The sequence below is a fragment of the Eschrichtius robustus genome, chromosome 12 (genome assembly GCF_028021215.1).
Source record: "Eschrichtius robustus isolate mEscRob2 chromosome 12, mEscRob2.pri, whole genome shotgun sequence".
Classification (NCBI taxonomy): Eukaryota; Metazoa; Chordata; class Mammalia; order Artiodactyla; family Eschrichtiidae; genus Eschrichtius; species Eschrichtius robustus.
The window spans coordinates 11,238,329-11,266,310 of record NC_090835.1 but is presented as its reverse complement, the minus strand read 5'-3'; the positions used below and the strand labels follow the sequence as shown (position 1 = coordinate 11,266,310).

The following is a 27,982-nucleotide window of genomic DNA, read 5'->3' as shown; positions in this document are numbered from 1 at the left end:
AACTGCTGAGTCATCACATGAAAGCAGTAGCCCTTCAGAGCTGACATTTGCCACCTTATTAATTATGGGAAGCAGATACAGAGGGGTAAAGTGATTTGACCAGGAATCTATCCCACACCTCAAAGGATAGGTCACTGCTACAGTGTACAGGAGAGATGGTGGCAGTGGGAGGGGCAGGAGGGGACATGATTAAATAGATCTAGTAAAAATATTTTGGTGGTGGCAGCGGTAGCCTTTGCTCCTCCCGCTGTATCTTTTTAAAAAAGATCCTACTTCCGAGACAAAGGCAATATAACCTAACTCAATATTTCCTGAGATTGACGGATGCTAAGAATTGTTCAAGAACACTTGTTATACACACATTCTCGGGACACTCCGTTGGAGTTCGATAGGTCTAGGACAGGACCTGGGAACAATCACCGTGAGCAATTCTTACAAGTTAGGGTGTTTCAATAAAAAAGTGTTAAAAGAGTACAAATTAGGACGTTTTAACAAAAATAATTCAGGATACCGTTTTGTGCAGTCTTAAGCTTAATGATAGTATCATCCCCCCTACCACATAACAGACAAATTAAAAACCCTGTCCTACAGAAATGTCCTTTTTCCTCCTCGTTCCTTACGTCTTTTATCTGTCACCATCCCTAAACACAGAGCTGGAGTAGTTTTCCTCCATCCTAGCTCCGCGAGAAACAGGCTCTACGCGGAACCGGTTGGGCCCGGGGCCACGTCCCTGTCCGCCCGCCGGTCGCTCCCGTGCCGCGCTCCCATTGGTGAAGTTCCCTCTTCCGGAGCCCGAGCGGTCCCTACTCGCCACGCCAGCCCATCCGAATCCGCCCGCCCAGGGGGCGGGGCCCGGAGGGCGGGGCGGAAGGAGGGGCGGGGCCTCGCGGCGCTGGAGACGTACGGGTGGCCTATGGCGCGGGAGGGAGTCCGCGGCCGCGCCCCGCGAGGCCGGGCAGGGGCCGGGCCAATCCGGGCGACCGGACGGGCGAACGTGGGGCCTGGCTGGCCGGGCCCGAGGTGCTGGGGGTGTGGGGACAATGGGCCAGTTCCTGGTGCGTCACGAGGGAGTTCCTTAAAGGGCAAGTGAGCGGAGCTACTGGGCAGACGTGGGGTGCGGTGGTCGGCGGGGAAGGCCCCCCGCGTTTGTAAATAATGCCCGCGGCGCCCGCGCGACCATGCAATGGCGAGCGCTCGTCCTGGGGCTGGTGCTCCTCCGGCTTGGCCTCCACGGAGTGCTGTGGCTCGTCTTCGGGCTGGGGCCCAGCATGGGCTTCTACCAGCGCTTCCCGCTCAGCTTCGGCTTCCAGCGCCTGAGGGGCTCCGACGGCCCCGCGTCTCCCGCCTCGGGGCCCGCGGGCCGGCCCGGGACGCCCGGGGGGCCGTCGGGGCCATCGTGGCTGCAGCCGCAGGTCCCTGGGGCGGCGGCGGGGCGGCGGCGGGCTCCGCGGCGGCCCGGGCCGGACGTCTGTGGCCCGGGCCACTGGGGCTACGTGCTGGGCGGCCGGGGCCGCGGCCGGGACGAGTATGAGAAGCGCTACAGCGGCGCCTTCCCGCCGCAGTTGCGCGCCCAGATGCGCGACCTGGCGCGGGGCATGTTCGTGTTCGGCTACGACAACTACATGGCGCACGCCTTCCCCGAGGACGAGCTCAACCCCATCCACTGCCGCGGCCGAGGACCCGACCGCGGGGACCCGTGAGTAGCCTGCGCCGGCCCGACGCCCAGGACCGCGCGCTGCACGCGCTTCCTTCCGTTCTCCTGGTGGGTGCAGCCTTCCGTCCTCCGGGTCCCCCCATTGGTGCCCGGGCGTTTAGGGTCTTGGGGGCAGCGCCCGTCCGTCCGGCGCCTCGGCTGACCCCCTTTGAGGTCGGCCTGGGCTGGGGGTTGCGTGGACGGCCCGGTGGCTGTCCTTCTCTTGCTTCTCCCGGAATCTCTGTTACTGGACAGCTGTCAGCGCAGTCTCTTTTACAGATGGGGAAACTGAGGCCCAGAGACCGGAAGGGACAGTGGCAGTACCGAGGGGTGGCTTGGGGAGCCTTAGACTTCCATCTCCAACCCTTTCTCCGGGTGAAGGTCAAATCAAAATGAAATCCCTTGTAAACGCAGCTTCGAGACGGCACTTACCTCCCCCCACCTAGCCAACTCCAACTTTACTGTATAAAAATATAAAAATTCAGGAGTTGATCCTGAGAAGGGACTTTTTAAAGCCATCCAGTGAGTTTGAGGCAGAGCGGGGCTACAGCCTTTCTCCTTTATCACAGGGGCTGCTCCCTAGGCTGAGGACGGTTGGGTGGAAGGGAGAGAGAGAGGCTGGGTGGCCCAGATTTGGGGTCCTGATGCTCAAGATGACATTCCTTGCTCTGTAGGGTCTGCCCCATAAATTCCCCCACCCTGGTGGCAGGGCTGTCAGGGAAGATCTGCCAGTCTTCCCCTTCCATCAGCCGTGTTTGCAGAGGCTGAGCTTCAAGGGTTACTGCTGTTGACATCAGAGTCCAAGAGGACAGCACACCCAGCTAAGGACCTCCTAGCTGGAGGGAACCGCTGTGCCTTGACACTGACCCTGTTAGGCTGGATATGACTGCCTTTCTCTTGGCCGCTCCCCTCAGTTGGCAGTGGAGGAGTCGGGCTGCTTGGTCCCTTTGGACATTTGAGGCCTGTGTTTTCCTTCACCTGATGAAAAGCAGCAGAGTCCAGTCCTTAGGTCCTAAAAAGGAAGCCCACACACTAAAGGGACTTAAAGAGTTTTAGACATGGTTGGATTATCTACAGATTCTTGTCTTAAATTGCATTTGGAGAGCATGATTTTTAGTGAAGCCAGGGGGACATCCTAGGTTAGCTTAAAAAGACTTGGCCTTTTTAAAGTTGTAGGAAACTGATGAGTTATATTTTTCATGTTTCACTGTATTAGGCTTTATACATAGAAATGTATTTTCTATCTCAATTTTTTTTTTTTTTTTTTTTTTTTGAGAAAAATTTTAAGTAAGTTTTTGCTTAACTAGTTTTCTTTGCTTGGGGATGCCATCTGCTAATGAGTGGTTTGGTTTGACCAGTGACAGTCTGGATAAGTTGAGGTCAGGTTGCCTTGAGACAGATATGTTGGTTTTGGAAAGATGGAGTTAGAGATATTGAGGGGATGCCATGTGGGAAGGGTTGTGCCCTTTTGGTTGGTCAGCCTTGGTGTCTTTGAGGAAGTGAAAGAGCTCTGGGGTTATGGTAGCCTTGAGTAGACCCTCACACTGGCCGCTTGTAAAGAGTGGAAAGTTAATTTTTCTTATTCCTTTTCCTTTCACTTAACTCCTCTCAGACTTCAGTGTTTTCAGGAAAAGGGCAGGCCACCTTTACATCCCTGAAATAAATAACTGGTAATAAAAATTTTTTCAGATATTTATTTTAAGCAGATGTATTCTAATGATTACTGTCAAGTGAATTCTAATGATTCACTTAAAAAAGAGAGTAACTTAGCCATTAGAATATTATGTAAAAAGTACAGAAACAAAATATGAGTGCTAAATGTGCCTGTCTTTTCTTTTTAGTCACATTTACTTGAGGCTTATCTTGCCTGTCTTGTTTGACTGGCGGTAGGGTGACGAGTATTGACATGAAGTAAATAAAACCGGAACACTTTTTTAAAAATAGCAAACGTTTCTGTCCAGCTACAGATCACTATGCAAACTCAGTTCCTCTCACATCCCCGATTTGGGTTGGAGGATCCAAATTCAGAAGTTTCATCAAGTAAGTCTGGATATTAAAATTTTGCAGTCTCATGAATAATAATGTTAGTTCAGACCTTGGGTGCCTGGCCCTTCTTTGTTTTCTCCCCAACCATTTTGCTATTCAAACAAAAAAGCAAATCAAACCAAACCGATGCTGGCCCCCAAACCGACTCGTTCCTAGGCACCCCTAGTTTAAGATGGCCTCCTCTGCATTCCCCTTGCTTCCTAAAATCTTGGCTTCCTTCAGGGTCAGGCTCAAGTCTTTTTCCATGACGCCATTGAACTGTTTGAAGATGACTGTCCTTGATCTACTCAGTTCTCCTTTCGGTTCCTTTCCTTTGAGCTGCGTTTCCACGTTTTAATATCGTGTGAGACTTGAGTACTGTTGTGTGTTCACCTTCCTTTCCCTTTGTCTTGTCTCCCCAGATTGTCAATCCCTGGAACACAGGGACTGTTTCTTATATTACCTCTGTGCCTACACAGCACCAGGTAGATTTCTGAACAGCTGTTACAGGTTAAGTATATGTGGAATTTTTTTTTTTCTTTTTTACACATGCGTTTAATTTTGAACATGCTATGTTAGCATTATGTTAGCTGCATCGCCAAAAATTTTCTGTGAAAGGCCATAGTTTTCTCCATCTTCTCTGTTTGGGGGTAATAAGAACCTTAAAAATGCAGAGTGGGGTGAATGTCACGAACAGTCACACAGGGTAGCTTAAGTGGAGAGCCATCGTGGTTCGGCAGCTGGTTTTGTGGAAAGATGGACACTTTTGAACCGAGCCTTGTACCTGAAGTTTGAGTTCTTGGTCAGGCTGGCCATAGATCAAGAAGATTTTCACAGGACAGACAGATCACAGTCTCGCCTGCACGGTGGGCTGGCCTCAATGGACGCCCAATAATCTGGCGCTGTTAGGCCGACAGGCTTCTGCGGAGTCTCTTGTTTCCTTCCTCCCCTCCCCATTTTTCTTTTTTCTATTTTGGCACATTTTGAAAGAGTGTGTAGCAATGATCTGGTAGAAAAGAATTTGGAAGTGTTTCCATGAACGCCTTAGATCTTTGAGTGGATTTGTCTGAGTGGAGAGAAGGAACCACCAGTTACTACAAACACGTTTTTTCTTGTGCCAACTCTTATAATTGTTCTTTGTCGTGGCTGCTTGGGCGTTCTTTTGAGAAGTGTTTTAAAACTGGGTCCGTTGTAGTTATAGCCTGAAAGGAAGAGCACAGTAAACCATGGGAAGGAGTGCAGTGCTCCAGATTAGTCATCCCTTCCAGGGCCGGTGCAGGTGGAAAGGGCGACACGCCACAGAGGAGGGTCCCTCAGGGGAAGCTGGTCACACGGGGTTCACCCAGCATCCAGCCTGGAGGCTAAGTGATGAGGGACCCGTTTTGTGATGAGGTGGGTTGTTGGAGCCAGCGCTTGGTCTGAGCAGCAGAGCAATGGAGGTAAATATTTAAGCTCAGTAGAATGTTCTTGAGTGGGCAGCATTGAGCATCTCCCTGTCTCCTTTGGCCTTCCCCTCCAGCTTTTGACACTTCCTATATCCTCTCTGGCTGGCACTGCCCTTGAAGGGCTGAGCTTAAGCCACAGCTCTCGTCTTCAGAGGACCTTCTGCAATCATATTCGTGTACTTGGAAAGAATCGACAGCTAGAAGCAGCAGGTGGGGTTCTTCAGCCGTGCAGTGTGCTGGCTTCGCGGCTTGGGAGAGACATGTGAGAGCCCTGGTTCCTAGATTGCCCCTTGTAGATAGCTTGTTTCAAAGAAAGGAGGTAAAATTTTGCCATACATTCTTTGTCCTAGATTAAGTGACATGACCAGCATAAAACAAAGGCTCAGGTAAAATCAGATGTGAGGTGTTGGAGCCGTTTATGCCTGTCTCACGTGGGGCCCACTTCGCCCCAGCTGAGGCACATAGGAGGCCTCTCAGAGAGCAGGGCGAGCATTTGGAACACGGAGATGCTGCCCGCGGGGAAGTGAGACAGGACCCATTAGAGAGACCCACGGAGTAGGTAACGTGGTCCGGGGATTTGATGGAAGACGTCATAATAACGGTGAATCAGTTGCTGAAGATAAAACTAGGGTTTTTTCGCTGTGGTTTTTCATAAACGTAATCTTGAAACAGTCGTTCTGTTTCTCTCCTTACTGACATCTTTTTCATCTTTTTCATTTCTCTCCTTACTTTCAGATCTTTTCAAGCTTCTGCAGTTGCCTTCTGGGTTTGTGGGAATGGGACAGGAATAACTGAACTCCCTAGAATTTGTCAGGCTGACTTTATGACTTGCACTATTTCTCCATCCCCACCTGTCCCAGATGTATTAGTATTATCCTTGTCGTTTTTAGCGCTATAAAGAACTGTCAGTTACCCTCATTGCGGCCCTGAAGTTGGTGTCTTAAGATTGTTTCAGAGTGGGCGATCGGTGTTGCTTATGGGGCAGGAGGCGTGTGGCAGAAGCATTGGTGCAGCTGCAGTTATGAGAAGCCCTGCCTTGGTTCATGGTCAAACAGCAGCTCCTTGCAATTTGTGGAGCTGGTGGGGATTCTTTGGGTGGTATGTTAGGGAAACAATGGTGTAAAGCAGTTAATTTGTTCCCCCACCCCAAGGATGGATGAGTGATACTGAGCCTGTAACTGAGGTATTTATTTGCTGCTATGTGTGTGTAATCTGCGGCAGTGTCTGATTTCTGTATTAAAGTTTTATTTGCAGGTCATGTGACAGGGCCTCTCCTTTTTCATTCCTAATGATTTCGAAATCAGAGCTTTTTGAAGCTGGACAGAAAGGTCATTTGTGCTGTTAAAACTGTATCTCGGAGAGGGCAATGACTCCTGTTTCCCATTTCCTTACTTCCTGTTTTGTGTTCTTTCCACTATAGTATAAGCGTGTGTGTCTCTGCTATTCTGTGACACTATAGAGACTGTCCCTTGTGAGGGAGAAGGACCATTGCCATACTGACCCACCCATGGTAGTCCCTGAATAAATAAGTTTCCAGCAATTTTAGTTTCTGATGAGTGTTTAGTTTTACTGTCTTTTTTCTCTTTTAAAGTACCTTTGTTTAATTTTAATTTTCTTTCTTTTTCAGTTCAAATCTGAACATCAATGATGTCCTAGGGAATTATTCACTGACTCTTGTTGATGCGTTGGATACACTTGCAGTAAGTGTTCAGCTTTATTATTATTTTTAAAAATTAATTAAGGTATTTTGGAGTTAATTACCCTTACTTTCCCCCAGGGATGAGAATTCCAGGAAACGTGATTCTCAACATGTATTCATAGCTCTGATAGCTATTGTTTATTTTAATGAGCTTAATGCTGAGAGCAAGAAAAACATTGACGGTTAGATGAGGGGAAATGTGATTCCCCTAAAAAAGCAGAGGAGAAAGTGTAATTGTTGGGCTTCCCTGGTGGTGCACTGGTTAAGAATCCACCTGCCAATCCAGGAGACACGGTTTCGAGCCCTAGTCCGGGAATATCCCACATGCTGTGGAGCAACTAAGCCCGTGCGCCACAAGTACTGAGCCTGCTGCGCAAGCCACAACTACTGAGCCCACGTGCTACAACTACTGAAGCCCATACTCCTAGAGTCCGTGCTCCACAACAAGAGAGGCCGCTGCAAGGAGAAGCCCGCACGCTGCAACTAGAGAAAGCCCATGCGCAGCAACAAAGACCCAGCGCAGCCAAAAATAAATAAATTAATTAATAAATAAATAAATTTTTAAAAAATGTTTTTAAAAAAAACAAAGTGTGATTGTTTTGGGGGAAACCTATTTTTCTGCGGGGTTCCCCCACTATTTTATTCCTGAAAGGAGCCAGTATACAGTTACTGTAGTTAAGATTTCAGAAGTAAAAGACAGGATCTCAGGATTTCAAGATCTCCAGGGGACAAGATCCCCTGAAATGTGCCCCAGCTACTGGCCCCCCAAAATCAAGTCTGAGCCCTGGTTCCAGCCCCTGCGCAGAGACCCTCTGTATAAACACTCTTGTTTTATTTGCTTTCCGTGTTTTGTGGACACTACCCCCTCCAGACCTGGGCTGCCAGCTCAGGGGCAGCCTTTACGTGCTCAGCCCTTGGTTTCCTTCAAGGCAGCTGGAGACCTCTAGACAGATGAGCTAAAGCACATGGAAGGCAGTCAGGCACCATGCATGGTTCTTATTACCAGGCTGCCGTGTGTGCTTGGCGTGCCTCACGACCCTTTGCTGTAGAATACAGCAAGGGACTGTATTCCAGCGTAGCGTTGAAAAATTTCCTTAGTCAACATGATTCTACTACCTCTTTGCCCTCCTCCGTTGTCCGGCACACCTTTACCATAAGAGAATGTGTACTGTAGTTGATTCCAAATCCTGCATTTTAACTTTCCTTGAACAGAGTTTGAAGCTGTCAGGAGTTAGAATTGGGTAACGCTAGCTAAGTTTGCATTACAGCTGTCCCAGATCTTGCTAGTAGTAGAATTACCGGAACTTGGGAAGAGCTGGAGCGGTCCTTCTAAATTCCCCTAGGCTCATGGTCTAACAGAGAGTCCGGGGTTTCGTTCTGCCAGGCTGTAGTTGCACAGCAGTTTAGTTTCCCAGTCTCTCCTTCTGAAGTGATTGCTACTCCCTGTCAGTCATGCACCATCACTGATCAAAATGTGCCCAGACGGGTGTGTTCACCCTGATTAGAGTTGACTTGTTGAGGGGACCAGAGGCTGACTCAGGCTACAAGTGTCGCTTTAAAAAAAGTCCCAAGACTCATATATAGCTTATGAAAGCACAACTTTTCCCCATGACCTCTCTCTTTTTGCCCCATTGTGTCTTTTTATCTGTCTGCCATGCTCTTGAAGTACAGAGACCTTGTCTCTGTTACAGTCACTGCACTCTGTCCACACCGCATAGTATCTGATACATGATAGGAGTGCAAATACGTGTTAAGAAAATGAATTTCTAGTAACCTGGCATTTCCCAACACAGATTCCAAGGGTGTTCTCCCTCAAAGAAGAATTCTGTTCCCAAATGAACTTGAGAAATTCTACCAGTCTGTCCCACCACTGGAGAGCCACAATGCACACCAGCAGTTTAAAGGCTCTGAGAAGTTCTGAGAAGTAAAGAAACCCAATCCAGCTTTTCTTGAGCCTGAGTGAATGATTTCAGAGCCTCGTTACTCTGTTCCGTAGCTGTCTAAAATGGCAAATTACAATATATCGTTGAAAACTATTGGCTTCCTTTGCCATCCTCCACATGATCTGAGATCATATCAGCCCCTGCGGCTGCGAACAGATTTTGCTGCTGGTGAACATCTGTAGGGAAACAGACCCATCTCTGTGGTTTTCATTGTAGAACATCCGGTCTTTAAGGTCCACTTCAGGCTTATTTTTCAGGTGTTACTTCTGTTGACGTTTCCCTTTTCTTTTGCTGACATTTTAAACAAACTTTAACAGGTGTGCTTTGGAAACACTTGGACAACAGCAGTCCCTTGACTGTTAGGTGCAACTTGTGTCATGATCGCATAATCTTTTAAAAAGAAGGAACCGAAAGCCAGAAAAGAAACGTCCGTACTTGCTCTGCATGTAACAGCAAAATAACAATGAGGGGGAGAAAAAGAAAAAAAGATGCACTAGATCAATAAACACTAGGAAATAAGACATACTTGAAATAAGTAGTGTCTGAATGAAATTGTTTTTTCTTGTTTTGTTTTTTTTTTGGTGTCTTCATGATGTCATTATAGTGCCAGGATTGTCATAAAATTTTGAACAGCATGAAAGCATTTCTATTCAGGTTATTTTATCAAATTTTATGTCCAATTTGCACTTCATATAAGAGAGAGAAGCTTGGAATGATACCATATCCACACACCCAAAATAGGAATCCTAATTCTAGAACATTTCTTACAAAGGACGTAGAGCTGGTTATTTGTATGTTTTGTTTGTTTTGAATGTCATTGGTCTTACGCTATGCTCCAAAAGATGATACCACTATTTCCCAAAGTGTTCAGACATCTGGGTAACAAGCAAGGAGTCAGTTTTCCAGATGTTTCGGTCTCCTGGGAGCTAAGCGCCCAAGCTGTCGCGTTATTTGAGGAGCAGAGGGAAAGCCATGTTTTTCGTTTCTTCAGTTTTTGGATTTATTGTTACTCATTTCAGGAATTTCCGGAACTGTAACGCCTTGCATGCTAGACAAGATGAGACAGAAGTTGAGGGAGAATGGGGCAGGACGATGAGGGCTGCTAATGATTTTATGAGGAGTTATTGACACAGTTCTGCCATTTGGAGATAGGATGCTTGAGTTTCGTGGAGATGGGCTTGCCATCTGTCCCAGAATGTGTTCTAAGAGATAACTGTGCTCTTCTACGTTTTGTGTTTCTACTCCCACGAGTGGCAAGACCACACGTACAGACGTTCAGATGAAGTGGCCCAGCTCCTGCGATCATGCAGCCTCAGTGTCACTTCAGGCCGTTGTAATGGTTTGTGTTCCTCTTTTTAAAGATAATGGGAAATTCATCCGAGTTCCAGAAAGCAGTCAAGTTAGTGATCAACACAGTGTCATTTGACAAAGATTCCACCGTCCAAGTCTTTGAGGCCACGATAAGGTAAAATAGTACATCAAACGGATTGAAGGCTGCTTTTGGGTGTGGAAGGAGAAAACTCCTGGAGGGTCCACCAGCCCCGGGGTCTAGGTAGGGAGTCCGTGCAGACCTGGTGGGCACTGTGTCCCCTTTTCATCTGCTTTTGGATTGATCAAAACTGAAACAATTGCCATTTCAAACTAATTATATTTGGGGCCAAATAGAAAGACACACTGTAACGCAGGTTTAAGATAGATGTCCCTTTGAAGGAGTTGTTCATTATTTCACTTTATGTCTAGTCTCATTTCCTTCACTGTGTCCTAGGAAAACCCCTACGTATTTCTGAAGGAATCAGAGTTTCTCCTGTCACCCACCACCTGCAGAAAACCACTGCTGACCATTTGGGTCTCCCTCCCTCTCCCTCCCTCTAATGTACTGGGCTCATGTTTTATATCGTGCCTTTTTAGTTTGATAAGATTGGGACTGCTTTCCTATTCCATTTAAACTTTGAAAGTTGTATCACTGCATAACATTCCAGATGTAGCATTTATTTAAAATTAAAGTTACGAAAACATTTGTTCTGAAAAATGTCACAATCTGCTTCAGCTCACTGGAGGGGGACCTGAGCTCGTGGCTGCTGAGGGACTGAGATCTAAGCCGGTGGCGCCTGCCTCTCAGCCGGGTCGTTCTCTCCTTCTCCTCCTCTTCCCCACCTTGCCTCTTGACCGGAAGTGGGAGAATTTGACGTTGCTTGGCAGCCAGAACTACAAAAGTTACTTAGTGTGTGTTGTCTTGCTCTTTTCTGTTTCTTATTTGGCTAAGTTTTTTCCCCACGTGAGAGAAACCAAGAGTAGTTTATTAATACTAAAAGGTGATATTTATTCTGGGAATGATTAGGACACTCCCTTCTGATGAGATGATGAAAACGACTAAACACTGTTACTACTTTAAGTGGGATTATTCTCAGTAGCCTCAGAAGAATGGTTCGCTTTCTCCCTTTCGATAATGCTGTTAGCTAACAATTGATCGTTTACTGTCAGGGCTGGAAAGAACTTCAGGGGGTCATTAAGTCCAGTCCCTCTGATTTCAGGCAGTGCTAAGTCCATAGGGAATTCAAGCCTGCTTCTGTCATTCTGAGCTGGATTGTACACATTTACAAGCAACGTGATTTTATTCTTCTTTTGTTCTTCCTGTCATTAGGGTCCTGGGAAGCCTTCTTTCTGCCCACAGAATAATAACTGACTCCAAGCAGCCCTTTGGTGACATGACGATTAAGGATTATGACAATGAGTTGTTGCATATGGCTCACGACCTGGCCGTGCGGCTCCTCCCTGCCTTTGAAAACACCAAGACAGGGATCCCCTACCCTCGGGTAGGTAGACGGGCGTCAACAGCACACCACCTTCCCGGATTAAAACTCTTTGTCGATGAATTTATTTGCGGGAAGGAGTGGGGCTGATGCGGAAGAGGAAAGCCATGTCCTTGAGAGAATTTGGCCCTAAATGTGATAGAAATGGTTTTTAATTCATTCAGCATTTACTGAACACCTGTTGTGTGCTGGGCATACAGTGACATATTTGGCTTAATCCCTCCCCTTAAGGAAGTTATGTTCCTGTGCTCAGTATTCTTTTTTTTGAAATAAATAAATTTATTTATTTATTTATTTTTGGCTGTGTTGGGTCTTCGTTGCTGCACGCGGGCTTTCTCTAGTTGCGGCAAGCGGGGCTACTCTTCATCGCGGTGCGCGGGCTTCTCATTGTCGTGGCTTCTCTTGTTGCGGAGCACGGGCTCTGGGTGCACGGGCTCAGTAGTTGTGGCTTGCGGGCTCTAGACCGCAGGCTCAGTAGTTGTGGCGCACGGGCTTAGTTGCTCCGCGGCATGTGGGATCTTCCCAGACCAGGGTTCGAACCCGTGTCCCCTGCATTGGCAGGTCGATTCTTAACCACTGCACCACCAGGGAAACCCTGTGCTCAGTATTCTTAACCCTTTTTGCAGGTGGGATTTATATCCCCTGCTGCAAAACAGTGGGGGCAATTTGTCTTCATTTCTGACTTGGGTCCATTTCCCCACATGTACGCTGTAGGAGCTCAGCGAATGTTCTTTTGAACACTTCATGTGGATCTTTCAAATAAAGCCTGTACAGACCAGTAAGTTAGCTGCTGATTTAAATGCAAGGTCTGGAATGAGAGTCTGTCTTTGTGGCATCTGATTTACTGAGTCCAGAACCCCTCTGAGAGTTGAGTCAGCCTTTGGGTCACCAACCAGCGGAGAATTGCCAGACCACTGAGCCTCAGTGATGAAACAGGCTGTCACTTTCTCGCTGGGTTCCTTTCTCTCTCAGTCCAAGATTTGTTAATGTTTGCTGAGCAGGACTGAGTTCATAGCAGCTCACTTAAAATTTCTACGTGATTCCACAGCTTGCCTTTGTCCCCAGTGCCAAAGCCTGGTGCTGCGTAACCATGAAGAGAACCTGCTGGAAAGAGGCAGATTAGTGAATAGCGTTATAATGATTCCCCCGAGACTTGCTCTTATTAATAACACAGGGCTCTGGTGTTCATACTGTCTTGTTTGTGTCTTACACTTACTCCCATTTTCCTTTTGGATGTAAAGTGGGAGGCGGCGGGCTGACTCCCCCGTGGTGAGCTTGGTTCATTAGTGGAGTGTGGTCGCTGTGACCCGGTCTTCTAGCCCTGTGGGTTCCTTGACTTCTGCCACAAGCCCTTTGTCTCTTCCTGTCCCTAGGTGAACCTAAAGACAGGCGTTCCTCCTGACAGCAATAATGAGACGTGCACGGCCGGCGCTGGTTCCCTGCTGGTGGAATTTGGGATTCTGAGTCGACTGCTGGGGGATTCCACGTTTGAGTGGGTGGCCAGGCGAGCTGTGAAAGCCCTTTGGAACCTGCGGAGCAACGATACGGGGTTGTTAGGTGTGGGGCACCTGTGAGGCCCTTGGCACTGCGCACATCGCCCCCTTTCCTTTCCTCTTCTCTGGGGCCCTCCCTCCTTTCCACTCCTTCTTCCTTGTACTATTGAACCTGAAAATTGACAACTCAGAGGGAAGGGCCCTCCCTCAGTGTCTGCCACATCTGATTTCTCCGTGTGACTTTTCACTTAGAGGGAGGCTGGAAGGTTGATGGGACAGAATAATGCTCTTCCTATTTGAGGGCTCCCTTCTGATCTGAATCCCTTGGCATATTCCACTTGAAAGTAATTGTTAAATGCTATAAAAAGAACTGCCTCGGAGGCAGATTATATTGCTTCAGTATAAAGTTCCAAAGATAGGAAGTTAGAGTTAACTGGTAGAGTGACTTTCTCCTTTTAAAAAATCTCGGCATGTGGTAGTAGGTTAAAAGCCCAGATTAAACCTGTATTAGATTTTATTTTTTACCCTTGAGAATTTTGATCAAGATGTTATTAAAAAATTATTACGGAAAATTTCAAACATATCAAAGTAGGAAAAAGTATAATGAATAATGAACCCCTATGTACTCCTTATTTATTTTCAACGATTATCAGTATTTTACTAGCTCAAGATGTTATTTTAAAATAGGTTGTTTGCCTCTTGTAACTATCTAATTTTGAGAAATATTTTCTTTTTGTCATCGGGAAGGAGCTGGATTGGTGGTCCTGGAGCCTAGGGTGTCATTGCAAAAGCGCTGCTTTTTAGAAGTGATCTTCGATTACTCTTCCTTAAGTTCTTCAATTCATTTACAAATTTGTTGTATTTAACAATAACAGTAGAAACAAAATAGTCGCCCCGTCACCCCATTACCAGTGTCACCCCAAACTGTCAACTTTAAAATTTTCCATAGGCCCTTGCAGCCTGTCATGTGCAACTGTTATATACTTTCAAATTATAATATAGATATTTTTATTCTGCCTTTCATTTGGCAAATCATGCAGGTGGTGTCAAGTTATCTTGTTTTCACAGTTATTGTCTTTAAAATCTATATCACAGTCCATTAACTCTTCTGATGTTGGACATTTGGATTATTTTTGTTTTTCTTTTTTTTTTTCCATTTTACAGGTAATGTAAATTATATAATTCATCATTCTCTGATGAACAACACCCTTTAGGCTTTTGAAATGCATTGTCAATCTGGAAAAGCAACACGACAAACCTATTTTTCTTGTGCATTAAATGTCTTCCCCATTTTTGTGTCCGTGTTGAAACACTGTATGCTCAGGAAGCTCGAGCCACCCATGCTGCTGATAGGACCGATAAAGACGTGAGGGCCACACATTCATCCCTCCTCTTTCTTGTGAGGGACGAAGGTGCTGAGGAGCAGAGGGGCTGAAGTAGGAGGTCCCCCTGCCCGCCACCCGGGCCCTGACGAGCTTGCTTGTTTTCACAGGCAATGTTGTGAACATTCAGACGGGCCATTGGGTTGGAAAGCAGAGTGGCTTGGGTGCCGGACTGGACTCCTTCTATGAATACCTCTTGAAATCTTACATTCTCTTTGGAGAAAAAGAAGATCTAGAAATGTTTAATGCTGCATATAAGAGTATTCAGAACTACTTAAGAAGAGGGTATGTCTCCTCACCATCTCTCTTACTGTCCCGTCGAGCAAATAGAATGTATTGTGAAATGCTCGTATTTTTCTCAACATAGATTCACAGGGTCTTTTGGTCTCTGCCCTCATTTTACTGCCTCCTAGTTGTTTGTTAGTCATTTGAGGGGGTGGTGAAGAGGTGTATTAGCTATTTACTGCTGTGTAACAAATTACCCTGAAACCTAGTGGCTTAAAACAGCAAACATTATCTCACCCATTTTCTGAGGGTCAGGAAGCCAGGGGCAGCTGGGCTGATCCAGGGGCTCTCACGAGGTCATCCACAAGCTACTGGTAGGGGCTGCAGCCTTGTCATGGAGCAGTCAGGGCTGGAGGGTCCCCTCCCAGGCTTCAGTTCTTCACGTGCTGTGGCTGGAGGTGTCAGTTCCTTGCCATATGGGCCTCTTTGTAGGCAGCTCATGGCAGCTGGCTTCCCCAGAATGAGTGATCTGAGAGAGAAGGAAAGAGAGCCACCAGAATGGAAGCCATATGCCTTTATGCCCTAATCTCAGAATGACAACCAGCACTTCTGCCGCGCGCTGTTGGTCACACAGACCAGGGCTGATGTAGTCTGTGAGGGTACTGCACAAGGGTGTGACAGCCAGGAGGCAGGGGTCACTGGGGGCCACCTGGAGACTGGCTGCCGCAAGGAGTGACACATCCCTCTGTTTCGCTGGTTTTATTTGCACATAGAGCTGTAATGCGGCACAGTTGTTTTGGTTCTTTCACTTTCTAAAGAAGTTGGGATTGGTCTTTATACTTGATGAGAGAAAGGGTAGTTACCACCTTTTTTTCCCCCTCTGTGTTTGTTTAAAACAGCTTTGTTTCCCGCTTGTCAGTTGTGCATTCAGGATGGCAGAAGAGAAGTGCCATTCGAAGCTGCAGCGGCTTCGACCCTGGTGCCGCCTCTGTCTTCCCTGGGCCTTCCCTTGTGCACATGTGTGTGTTAAGTGGCCAGTGCAAGTGATAGCTACTGAGTTGCCTGCCCATTTCTACCCTAGCTGTTGTAGGATCATTCAAGTGATGTGTTTTAATAAGAGGCTGTTTGGCCAGAGTTCAGTCCTTTTCAATTTTTAAAGCACGTAAATTTACTAAATTAGTAGTGATCCCGGAGCTTCTTGCTCTGAGGTGTTCCTCCAGGCCCATGGTATAGGATTTTATTAGAGAAGAGACTCTTTTTTTGTGCAGAAATAACCAGACTTCCCCACTCAGGTCAAAACTGACCCATGCTATATACCAAATTACGTGGAAGTATTTCTCAAACCTGATTGTCAAAGTGCTTTCTGCAAAATGCAGTGAAATCCCAACGTGTTACCATGGCTGAGTTTAGAACTTTTATCCTTTGGTAAGTGTCATCTTATGCTAGAGTCTTGTATTGAGAGGTAGAGGCAATCTGTCTCCAAGGGTTTAAAGAATGAGTTAGGAGAAAAGGTTAATATGTTGATTCCATTTAAGTGAAGCTGCCAGGGGCTGCTGGGAGAACAGAGCTGGAGCTGTTTCTCTTTCTTCCCCTTTGACCGCTCTGCTTGGCTCCTCAGTCGGGAAGCCTGTAACGAGGGAGAAGGGGACCCGCCCCTCTACGTCAACGTGAACATGTTCAGCGGGCAGCTGATGAACACGTGGATTGACTCTCTGCAGGCGTTCTTCCCAGGACTGCAGGTATTTCGTAATCCTGTCTGCTAAGAAAAAGCAGTCATTGGAAAGGGCTTTTTTCCCCCCTCTGTTTTCTTTTTATGGTACCAGAACATTCTCTGGCTCCTTCAGATTTGGGAAGTGAATAGCACAGTACGTCCCCATCATTCTCTTTGGAAATTACTGCACACTAAGTCAGTGCAAAGCCATGCCAGAAGAGTAACGGCGTGTGATTTTTGGATGGTTCATGTCTCAGTTGTCTGTTCTTCGTTCATGAGTACAGCTAGCCTCTTGTCCTATGCATTTCTCAGGGCTTTGGCATTGATGGCCAGATGAGGGGTGGGGGGGGGGTCTGTCTGGGATGCTCCTTTTGGGTTGGTTTTGTCTCCAGCCATGTTTGTAGGTCAGATGACCAGTGGGGGGAGGGGGGAGCCCAGGGCCTGTGTCACGTCTTGCCAGTCTGAGAACAGTGACTTAGCCTGGTGACCTGCGCCTTCCCTGTAGGTTCTGATAGGAGACGTGGAAGACGCCATCTGCCTGCACGCCTTCTACTACGCCATATGGAAGCGCTACGGGGCCCTCCCCGAGAGGTACAACTGGCAGCTGCAGGCCCCCGACGTGTTCTTCTACCCGCTGAGACCCGAGCTGGTGGAGTCCACGTATCTCCTCTACCAGGTACTGGAGTTTGTTGAGCAGTAGTTTGTGTTGAAATGCTGGGAAGACCTGTAGCAGTTGGTTCGTAGGGAACACTTGCTGACAGGTGGGGAATTGTGTTGTTTCACAGCGACCGTTAGAGTGACTGCCGGCCCAGACCCTTGTTAGCGCTCAGTGTCTGTCCTGGTTGCATGGGACGGGGAAGACGTCTGTGGTCATGTACGCGTTTGCCCTACATTCTGCAAAGCTGACTTGTATCTTTACTGCAGGGCTTGTTTCTCACATCCTTCAGTCAAGAGGAAGATTTGGTACTCTCTGTTTTCCAAATTTATTTGACCAAAGAACTCTTGTTGGGGGATGCATTTCTGTCCTCATGTACTGTGGAACCCTGGTCTGTGTAAAGTATTCAGATAGAAAAATTATTTTTCTTAGTTGGAAAGGGAATCATCTGGGATTGTCTGAGTGCCTACTTTTGTTTAATCCTTCAAAAAAAATACAGTGTTCCTCTTTTGTGAAATTACTTGAATGCCAGAGGAAATGTCACTTTAACTGTGAAGAGTCTTCTCCCCGACGGTTTAAGGCTGATATTTATACCTCTGTGCGTGCCATACATATATACACATCGAGAGCTGTCAGCCATTCGCGAATTCAGCAGCACGAGCTGCTCACTTTCCAAGAAGCTGGCCCTCCGTGCGTTCGGCAGACGCGTGTAGTGGGCAAGCCCTCGCAAGGAGATCTGATGAGCTCTGGTGGTAGGATTAGTAGTTTAGATTTATTCCATAATTTTTTTTAGCACCAAATCCTTGCCATTTGCTTCTGAAAAAGGGAGAAATCCTGTGCAACTGGTAACTGACCTCAGGTGTAGAGAGATCTTGTGAGTTGTACGTAAGCTCTCAGGGGTGGGGTGGTAGCCTCTGATTTTGCCTCCCGGATCCCAGATCCCAGGGTAGAGTCCGGCCACTCACGCTCCGAGGGTGACAGACTCGGGTGCTGGCTGAGTTCTCCTCTTAAGCTTAGGTCTGTTGCCTTTGGGTTTGTGCCTCTTTGTTTCCGTCACTGCTTCTTTCTTCTTGCAGCTTCTTCCTCATATTGACTACTTTCTTAGAATCCAGAGAGATCTTCGGCTTTATAGCCTTGCCTTCTGAAGCGGCGCCCTGTGATCTCTTAATCCAGAGGCAGCTGACCCTGTGGTCGTTTGCTTTTGCTGCTGCGCTTTTGGCACTGGGCACGAATTATAGGTGATCCCCAACTTTCAAACTAGTTTTGGGATGAAAGTCTCCTCTTCCCAGAGAATTTTTTTTTTCCCCTAACAAAACCATCTATGAGCATGTGACAGAAGAGGAAGCAAGCCAGGGACTGAGTTCCTAGGGTGATTAGAGAGCACAGCATGTGGAGGCCTCTTCAGATACTTTGAGAGTCTTCTTGTCCCCTGGCCCTCCTCACGGTGCTGTGGATGGAACGGGGGCAAAGTCCTGTTTCCCTGTGCTTGCAGCTTAAGTTTCTAGCGAGTTCCGAGGCAACACAGAAACAGGATTTGTTCTCAGATATGGGACTGTCAGTGAGGCGTTGTTTCATTTCTCATCATGATGGGGATCAGGAGAGCCAAAGGCAGGGAGTTGATCTGCCCTGGGGCAGATCTTCTCGCCCCCCCATTCAAGTTAAGCAGGTTGGAGGTGCGCTTGGATGTGAACTGACAGAACACCTTAATCCTGTAACATTCACGACCCTTCAGGATAAAGTGAACTGGCCCGTGCCTTCCTTGGGACGGTGACTCACCTCCTCAGGACCGTCCTGCAGTCACCGCCATGTGTGTTGACGGCATGTCTTCCAGGCCCCCGCTGGATCACATTCTCTCGTGTTCTCTCTAGGCAACCAGGAATCCCTTCTACCTCCATGTAGGAATGGACATTCTGCAGAGTCTGGAAAAGCACACAAAAGTCAAGTTAGTTTTCTAAGTTCCTTCCTTTTTCTGTTGGCCACTTCTGATTTCTTTTGAGTTGTGCTGAGGTGATATTACTCTATTTTGCACTTTACTTTTTAGAACAGGTCATTAATGTTAATTTTGTAGGGAAATTGCTTACTTCTTGTGTAGTAGAACCTGCCCATTATAGTGGGAATTAGAAATGTTTTTTCACCTTTATTCCTGTAGGGTTCCAGCAGACTCTATGAGCTCTTTTTAAGTAACTTATTTCCCCTGTTATACAAATAATATATATACTAAAAAGTTTAGGGAATTTAGAAAATACAGAGGTAGAATATTATCACTGTAATCTCCATGTGCAGAGATAACTACCATCAGCATTTAAGTGTATAGTTTTATATTCTTTTATATATTTATATATAAATATATAATGTGTGTATATATGTATATGTATAAAAACTCTACTTCAGTTTTGCGATGTGCTTTTTTTACCTAGCTATAATATCATGAGTATTTTCTTACAAAATACTGTCTTAGACTATCAAATGGTTAGTCAGTCTATACAAGTACTGGGACACAAAATTTAAATCAGTCCTTTTGAGTTTGTTGCCAGTCATTTTCTTGGTGTCCTGTTAATGCTTTTGGCAAATACTCTCCTCCGCCCCCATCCCCCTGCTGCTACCATTAAGCTGATGATTTGGCAGCCAGACCACTTTTTAATGAAGTTTGCAGACAATCTAGGCTGAAAAAGGACAGCCCTTAAACCTGCCCTAATTTGTTTCTCACGTGGTGTTTGATCCCTTGGTTGTTCTGTTAATAGGCTACTTCTGCCTCTTAAGTTAATAAGCAGGTGGGAAGGAGCAGAGGTGGGACTCACGGATGATTGTTTCGCAGGTGTGGCTATGCTACGCTGCATCACGTCATCGACAAATCCACAGAGGACCGGATGGAGAGCTTCTTCCTCAGCGAGACCTGTAAATACTTGTATCTGGTATGTGTGTGGTAAGATTAACCCAGGAAGGGCTCCATCCTGCTGACAGCAGGCACTCCTCTGCCTTCCATCTGACATACGCCGCCAGGCGCTGCCCCAGGCTGGACGTTTCGCTGGCCCGGGGGCACGGCACTGTCGGAGCAGAGGCACGTCGCTCTCTGCTCCGTGGTTCCTGACCTCGTAGAGGAGGCACTGCCGAGTGCACACACAGACACACTTCGGGTTGCACGTTGTGTGAAGCACAGGTGACGGTTCCTGGGGGACCCTCGTTAGCGTGGAGGTCACGAGGCTTCCCTGAGGAAGACCGCAGAGCCTCAGCTCTTACTTCCCCTGACCTGGGCGCTCTCGGTGAGACCCATAGCCCGGCCGGCTCTCTGTCCGTACACACATCCTCGCGTGTTTAGGGAGAGACTGAATTTTTGGACCTGGAAGGAGCCTTCGGGATCATCTAGTCGGTGTTCATTCTTCCCCTCAGGCGACTGGCCGGGCTTCTCGGGCTGACGACGTGGCAGAGCCGAGGTTTGAGCCCTGGGCCCGATTCCTCGTCCGGTGCTCTTTCCACTTGGCTGCTTGGCCACGGGCGCGCATGGCATCTGTGTCGTGCACCTGGCCGCTCTCCTCCCCTCTGTCACTGGCTCGTACGGCTACACGCAAAAGAATACTTTCTCAGGGCTCAGAGGGTCGGGATTTCCTGGTGGGGAAACAGCGTGGAGAACTTAGGCCGAGATCCAGATATCCATCAGTAGTGATAGGTTTGTTTTATCTAGTTCAGTGGTCCCCGAGCCCCGGCGTCGGCTGGATTGGAGTCACACTGTTAAGATAACAGCCATGTTGAATGGGAATCTTCAGAAGCAGGCTCAGGAGCTTGTAGTGTTGACAAGTGCCTCTAATGGTCCTGCACAAAGCCGGGTTTCGGAAGCCCCGGTCTGTTCCCCTCAGACCACGCTGCTGCTGGTGCTGCTGGCGTCACGTCTCGTGGCAGGCAGAGGAGGTGTGCCCGCCCGCTGGCCGCGTGGTCCCACCACCGGGTCCTGTGGGCGCCGAGGTCTCCCACACCGCGCAGTGCGGCCGGTCGGGTCGGCTGCCGAGAGCCTGGCGGGCATCCTGCCCGGCAGCCGTGGGGTCCGGGGTATTCACGGGGCCAGTTCTGGAGCGAATGAATGGAGGAGACCCCCAGGGTGTTCCCGGGGAAAGAACTCAGGGTCGGGGGGGTGGCGGAGGGGGAGGACCTGGGCCGACCCTGTTCGCCTCCTGGGAGCCGTGTGAACACAGAGCAGCTGTGCTGAGTGTTCTTCCTCGTTTGTAAAATACCCGAGGTGCCTGTGAGGTTTCCTCCGTCTCTGAGAGTTCTGCGTTCTTCCTCATGCATCGTTTACCGCACGCCTGGGTTAGAGGTTCTCTCTAGATGCCCCCGCTGCGCCCTCTTCCACCCCCCACGCCCGCTGCTGAAGGAAGGACTGCCTGGGGTGCCCTGTGCCCTCAGAGCCCGCGCAGGAGTGCGCCACGCGGTGGCACGTGTGTCAGGCCCTGGGGACCTGGTGAAGGATAAACCACGGACCTCCTTCTCTCCAGGCTTTTCCAGTTTCGGGCCTAGGTGTGTGTGAGCTGAGGGTAGTTCCAGGATTCCAGCGCCGGAACTCTCCGGAGAGCGTGGGGGCATCTAGGGCTTTTACAGATTAGTGGCGCTTGGGTCTTAGCCCGGGCTTTCTAATCTCTAGGTCTGGGCAGGATTGGGGAAGTCCAGGCGTCTGAGTTTCAACACAACTGGGGATTCCGCCGCCCCGCAGCCTGAGTTGGCCTGAGAGCCAAGCAGGTTCTTGTCCCTAAGTAGTCTGAACTCAGCCGCCCTATGAGTTGGTTACAAACCTGCTACAATTGTATCTGTTTTCTTTTCTTTTTTCTACTAGCTCTTTGATGAGGAGAATCCGGTACACAAATCTGGAACCAGATACATGTTTACAACTGAGGGACACATTATATCTGTGGATGAACATCTTCGGGAGTCACCCTGGAAGGAGTTCTTTTCTGAAGAGGGAGGGCAGGACCAAGTGGGAAAGTCCGGGCACAGGCCTAGACCTCATGAGCTAAAAGTCATCAACTCCAGCTCCAATGTAAGTTGCTTTCTCCAGGGGTGGTTTGCAATTGGAGGAAGAGAAAACACGACTCATCACGTTATCATCCAGAGTTCCTGATGGAATATTCATGGCACACTCGGGTTGGGTAATTTGAGAAGAGTTTCAGAAAGAGGCCATTTCTGTAGCTATAGATAAGACCCTGAAATTTATATTAGGCCACGGAGTGTAGATGAAGCGAACAAAGCGTGATTGAGAGGAAAGGGAAAAACAGTTAGAAGGAGAGATAATAATCATAGCCAACATTTATTTATAGAGCTTACCACATGCTAAGCACTGTGCTAAATGCTTAAGTATGTTAACTTCTCATAGCAGCCCTGTGAGGGGTAGGTACTGTAATACCCCTACTTCACAGACAGAAAAAGGGAGGCACAGAGAGGGTCAGGTCACACGGTGGAGCTGCATGGTGGAGCCCGCATTTGTACTGAAGGAGACACTCGTCTGATAGACCCGATTCCGTTGTGCTGGGCACCGGGGATGCAGGCCGGTCAGAGGGGTCCTGGTGCTGGATGGGCCCAGGGCCCAGTGTAGAGACCAGTTCCCCCCAGCTGCTTGTCAGTAGGAGGCTGTGTGAAGTGCTGTTGAAACACCCAAGAGGGAGGAATTATTCTGCCAGGGAAACAGGAGGGCTTCACTCAGGAGGTTGCCTCTCAGTAGCTCCTGGAATGATGAGGGGGAGCTTCCCAGGAGGGACGTTCTGGCAGGAGGCACAGCACCTACAAAAAACACGAGTGGGGGGCATTGGGACCAACTGGAGAACCTGTCAGTCAGGATCTTGCAAAGATGAGGAGCAGGGCGTGTGAGTTCAAGTATAGAGCAGCGAGAAAATGTTTCTTTGAGGAAGAGCAGGAATATATGTGGAAACTTTCCAGACAGCATGTTTGGTTCTCAAACTTAAATCCCCTTTGAGAGAGAGAAAAGAAAAAAAGCCTTTAATTTAAAAAAATAAGTAAATAAATAACACTCTTAAGCATTTAGGTTTTAGCTGTGAATGAGAAGAGCAATAGACTCAGAAAAACAACAGTATTTTCAAGTAGCTAAAACATTTTTTGCGATTCTGGGTGGATTAAGGACCCAAGGCATGCAGGCTTTAGTCCCGGCCCCTCTTCACGTGGGTGCGTGTCTTTTAGCCTCCCTGGGTTTCCATTTCTTCACCTGTGAAGTGAGGAAATCAAATTACCTCAGTGGTCCTCAACTGGAGGTGACTTTGCTCCTCAAGGGACATTGGGCAATGTCTGGAGACAATCTTGGTTGTCACAGCCGGGGCTTAGGGGCGGGAGGCGTATAGCGGGGGAGCCCAGGGATGCTGTTGACCATCCTGCAGTGCACGGGACAGGCCCCAAGTGTTGACAGTGCCAGCATGAGAAACCCCAGGGGAGGTCATCCAGTCACATCTGAGGAATTAACACATGGCGTCTTAACTCAAAATTCAAATTGTCCCTCATTTATTTTCTTTCTAGTGCAATCGTGTTCCTGACGAGAGGCGATATTCCCTGCCCTTAAAGAGCGTCTACATGCGACAGATTGACCAGATGGTTGGCTTGATTTGATCTGCTCTCCCCTGTGTGGCCTCATCTGAAACTGGACCTCAAACAGCTGAACCCAGGCCAGGCCGAGACCCAGTCCGAAGTGGAGGAGGATAGGAGTCTGGCTGTCCACGATGGTGTCGGAATCTCTGTGCAGCTCCCCAGCCACATCCGGTAGATTCTTGGATACTTTAGCGTTTCTCTTCTGTTCAATAAAATGCCCTGTTTGTCTTAAGGATATACTTTGAAGTGAGAAGGTACTTAGAAGTTGGCTTCTTACGACGTGCTGATGTGACTGTGCACCGTGGATGGGCCTCTTTGGCTGGATCTTCAGACCTTCCTACTTCGGAATCCGTCGAGTCTTCTCTGCCGGCGCTTGCGTGACTGCAGCCTGGCGACCTCTCTGCCAGAGGATTGTGAATGAAGTTCTGTGCAACAGGGCCTGCGGTTCCCCTGACATCCCTTATGTACTGCATTTTGGCATCCTCTCTCTCTTATTGGATAATTGGGCTGTCTCCCAGGTCTCCACCCACGATTGTCGGTCACATGGGGAAAAATCATCCAGTTATGCATTTGTGCCCCATGCAATCGTCACGGTGTTACAGACTATTTGCTCACGAATTTATCCGAATTCTAACAGGCAGTCTCTTAAGTTGTCGCCTCACAGTTTAAGAGCTTAACAGGTAGATCTTTTGGATGGTGTTCTACATTTATTGTGAACTCACCTGAGGATCTCCCATAGTTTCAGAACCAGGTGCCTTTTAAGGGAGAGAAAAATACCTATGATCATCTGAGCTTTCATCTGTCTTATATTTACTAACCAAGGATTATCAGTTCCGACCATGTTTGGGTTGGAATTGTTTCGTTTTTGTTTCCTGTGTCTCGTGCCAATCAGCTAAGTCAGGGAGAAAGACATGATCAGATGACTTTCTGGCATCCTTGAGCCGTTTCTCTGTGTAATGCAGGCTTTTGATGAGTGCCTTATACTCTTTAGGTTTGGGCCACTGGATGTCACAGCTGCTGCTATGATTTTAACAGCCTTGTTTTGTATTGCTGCATGGTGTGACCACAGCGAAAGGGGCATGGGATGGATATCAGGTAGGTTCTGGAAACTTCTTGGCCAGTCCTTGCCTTTCAACCTGATATTTTAAGCAAGCGTGTATAAAGAGGAAGTTGTGCTAAAACGCCTCTTTTCTTTGTTGGTATTATTTCCTTAGTGAGCACGGAACTGTGTCTCTTTGAACTTGTGCAGAGGGCTCAGAGAAAGCAGAGGTGGGTTTGAACCCTGAGCTTTGGCTTCCCTGTAACGTCAGAGGTTGAAATGAACCTCAATAGAAAGAGTAGGAAGTCTCTTAAAAACCTCCAATTTCACCTGTCGTGTGGCTCACCCGTCACTGCTAGGATATTTCAAATGATTTTATTTTAGTCTTTTTAAAGCTAGAAAGGAATGCTGTGTTAAGCCGTTGCATTTTCAGTCAAAAGGGAAGAATTTTATTCTTCTTGAAAATTTAAGTGTTGCTGTTTTTAAAATAGATACCTAATTCAGTTCTTTGAGGTTTTTAGAAGAGGGATTTTCAGTAATAAATGTCACCTCTGTCTTTTAAACATTTACTGTGCCAATGTTTTAAAGGAAAAAAAGAATCAAATGCTTCTATTTTACATTTTTTCTTCATTTCAGAAGCATTCTGTTGATCAACGTTGTCTCATCTACTGAACAGAAAATCTTCTTTGAGAATACTATATATATTTAAAATATTCTCATTGCCTCAGTGAAACCAAAATATCCCCTTTTAAATACACACACGTGCATGAGCCTCGCTGCACCTTTTCTCCAGGTGAACCAGGGTGGGACTATAAATGAGCTGTTTGGGAGAATGGGGCACCTCAGGGAAGAAAGTGGGCCCTTTGTGATCACGCTGTTATGCTATCGCACCCCAACGTGCCCCCTCCTCTGGGCTCAGGTATCCCATCTCCCTCCCGCTGTGGAACAGGGGCCTGGGCCTGAGTGCCACAGAGGCACCTCACGGCTACAGGCTGACCTGAGACATGTTTTGTATTAAGTCTCAGACCTTCTTGGCTTCCAGGCACTGGACTGGTACCAGTTGTGAGTCTGAGGGTGAGCGACCCGTTCTCACCCTGCTTGCTGAGCGTCCAGACTGCCCAGTCTAGAGTTGGATGCCGTGTAGGCAGTGACTAGATGCCAGAATGCCCGTCTCGTGGCTGGTTACAGAGAAGGTCCTTCGAGCCACGTTCAAAACTTGCTTTCTCTTTGAAGGTCAGAGTGTCAACAGTTGTGATATATCCTTCAGGGTCTTTGCTGTTTCGTCTGTTCTGTGTCGTGAGAGATCAGGAAGGCGAGGGCTGAGGAGGGGAGCGTCAGGGATATTCCCTTGTGATTTGCCCTAGGAGCACCCTGATTCCAAACATTCCACGCTTTGGAACAGCTGACAGCTTGCTCCATCCTTGCGTTCCTGTGTGTAGCTAGTGTCTAGACTCCGCTTTGGTTCACACAGTGAAAGTGGTTTTGCTAAACCTTTGTGGGAAGCTGCCTTATAGCTCCCTTTGTGGGTGGAGTCTAGATCTCCCACCACAGAGTTCTCAGTTGTTCCAGGGCAGGCTTCGCTGGCTGAGATGCTGTGACTGAGGAGCTCCATGTCCCGGAGGAGGAGGTGACGAAGGAAGTGTTTGCTAGCTCTCCGATTGTCCTGGCCTTGGTGGAAATCCAGCTTCCACGTTCAAATCTTCCCTTCAGAACTTCCAAATCTTCTGTCAGAACTGGCTCTGTGTGACTGCTCTGTGCGACTGAATCCCCAGGTTCTGAGGCTGTCCTGGATCGTGGGGCGTGTGCACACCAGTTCAATAGTTTTCTGTGTGTTTATGCGCCAGGATGGTGTCTGTGCAGATGGAAATTAGCTCCCTGGCTGGGTACGTGCAATCTGAGGGTCTCAGCTTGATTCCTCTCTCGCCTCCCTGCTGTGTCCTCCACCAAAGAAAAACATCCCTCTCAGCTATTTTCTTAGCTCAGTCTACTGTATGATTACAAACTGTAATCCTTCACTTTGGATTTTGTAGACAAAATACCAGAAATTCTTTTTTTCTAGAGGTCTTTCTTTTTGCCGACTGCAAATTTAATGCTGGCGACCAGGTCGGGCCGGATGATTGCCCCAGCCCTGGAGTGGCTGAGCAGGGACTTTAGAAAAAAAAAAAGTCTTGATCTTTCTTTCCTTTTCCATTCCCAGACATCCAGCTCCTTCCCTAGTGCCTGTTCCTGCAGGGCAGGGACTCTTGTGAAAGTGAGAAGGTGAGTCGGCTGGGCTGTGTGTCCCCAGGTTTTGCAGGGCTCAGGGGTGCGGTTCCCACTTGAATTTACATGTGAATCTGGCGAGAATGTTAAGTACCTGTGGACCTTCCTGATTTGTTACCCCCCTTCCCTCTTACTGAGAGGCAGAGAAATAATATTTTTAAAGGTATTTTGTTTTAGTTTTAAATAGCAAAACACAGGCTGCATTTTTATTTATTATGCACACGAAAGATAAATATGTTTTTACACACACACAAAAATCTAGAGTTGGAAACTCTGGGAAAACCTATTGAAATATACAAATGCTTCTCTCTGTAACGTGCAATATGCTTTGCAACTATAGATGATATTTTATGTTTAATCTGTAAATAAGAAATGTATTTAAATTAAAAGGGAGCTTTTTGTAAAAGGACCAAATGTTCTTTTATAAATGTACTAAGAAATATCTTGCTCTTTGAAATTTATTAGGATTTTTATGAGTAATTTTTATTAAAAGATTCTTTTCTTTTTGAGTTGTCATTTTGTTCCTCCTTTATATACTCACACATACACGTTATATAGAGGATAAACAGGGGAGCAGAGTCTATAAAACAGGATGAATAAAAACTTTATTTTGTTTTTTTACAGCTAAGCCCTGAGTAATACCACTTCAGGCTTGTCTGTCATACCTTCATTTAACCGTCCTTCACGTATGGGTCAGAGCCACTTTTAATGACCTTTGTCCCATCCCTACCCTCTTCACCTTAGCCTCCTTTCTCCCAGGCCTGACTCACTCTCAATTCTTGCTGCCATTTACCTGAGTCTCTCTGGAGCCTGGAAGCAATTCTTGGTGTTATCTTAAGCAAGGCAATTCCTTTCTCCTAACTTTTCACAGGTTAAGATGGGATTAATAGTCCAGGGGAAGCACGACCCAGGAGGGTTTCAGAGGGATGGCCTCCGTGCCAACTGCTGCCTGAATCTTGATGGGATCTTGAAGGAGATTGCTGATTCTGCCCCTGTGACATCCTGGTGTCCCAGCTCTGTGTCATTG

General features: G+C 47.5%; 1 protein-coding gene across 2 annotated transcripts; it reads left to right on the top strand.

The window, feature by feature from the left end:
• Positions 1-1,004: 1,004 nt before the first annotated feature.
• EDEM1 (ER degradation enhancing alpha-mannosidase like protein 1) lies at positions 1,005-27,386 on the top strand. 2 transcript variants are annotated; one of them, XM_068559138.1, is made up of 12 exons: positions 1,009-1,696; positions 6,791-6,863; positions 10,167-10,270; positions 11,447-11,618; positions 12,989-13,172; positions 14,601-14,775; positions 16,334-16,454; positions 16,932-17,102; positions 18,950-19,023; positions 19,897-19,993; positions 21,901-22,104; positions 23,586-27,385. In XM_068559138.1, the coding sequence occupies exons 1-12, from the start codon at positions 1,179-1,181 to the stop codon at positions 23,673-23,675; spliced, it is 1,983 nt and encodes a 660-aa protein (XP_068415239.1). In that variant the 5' UTR covers positions 1,009-1,178; the 3' UTR covers positions 23,676-27,385. The 2 variants fall into 2 exon arrangements, with proteins under 2 accessions (XP_068415240.1, XP_068415239.1); XM_068559139.1 differs by lacking the exons at positions 10,167-10,270; positions 11,447-11,618 and having other exon boundaries at positions 1,005-1,696; positions 23,586-27,386.
• The last annotated feature ends 596 nt before the right edge of the window (positions 27,387-27,982 follow it).

Coding starts and splice junctions, on each gene's coding strand:
- EDEM1 (XM_068559138.1), top strand. CDS start 1,179: ATGCAATGGCGAGCGCTCGTCCTGGGGCTGGTGCTCCTCCGGCTTGGC. Junction 14,776..16,333: donor CAGAACTACTTAAGAAGAGG/GTATGTCTCCTC, acceptor TTGGCTCCTCAG/TCGGGAAGCCTGTAACGAGG. Junction 19,994..21,900: donor CCTGTAAATACTTGTATCTG/GTATGTGTGTGG, acceptor TTTTTCTACTAG/CTCTTTGATGAGGAGAATCC.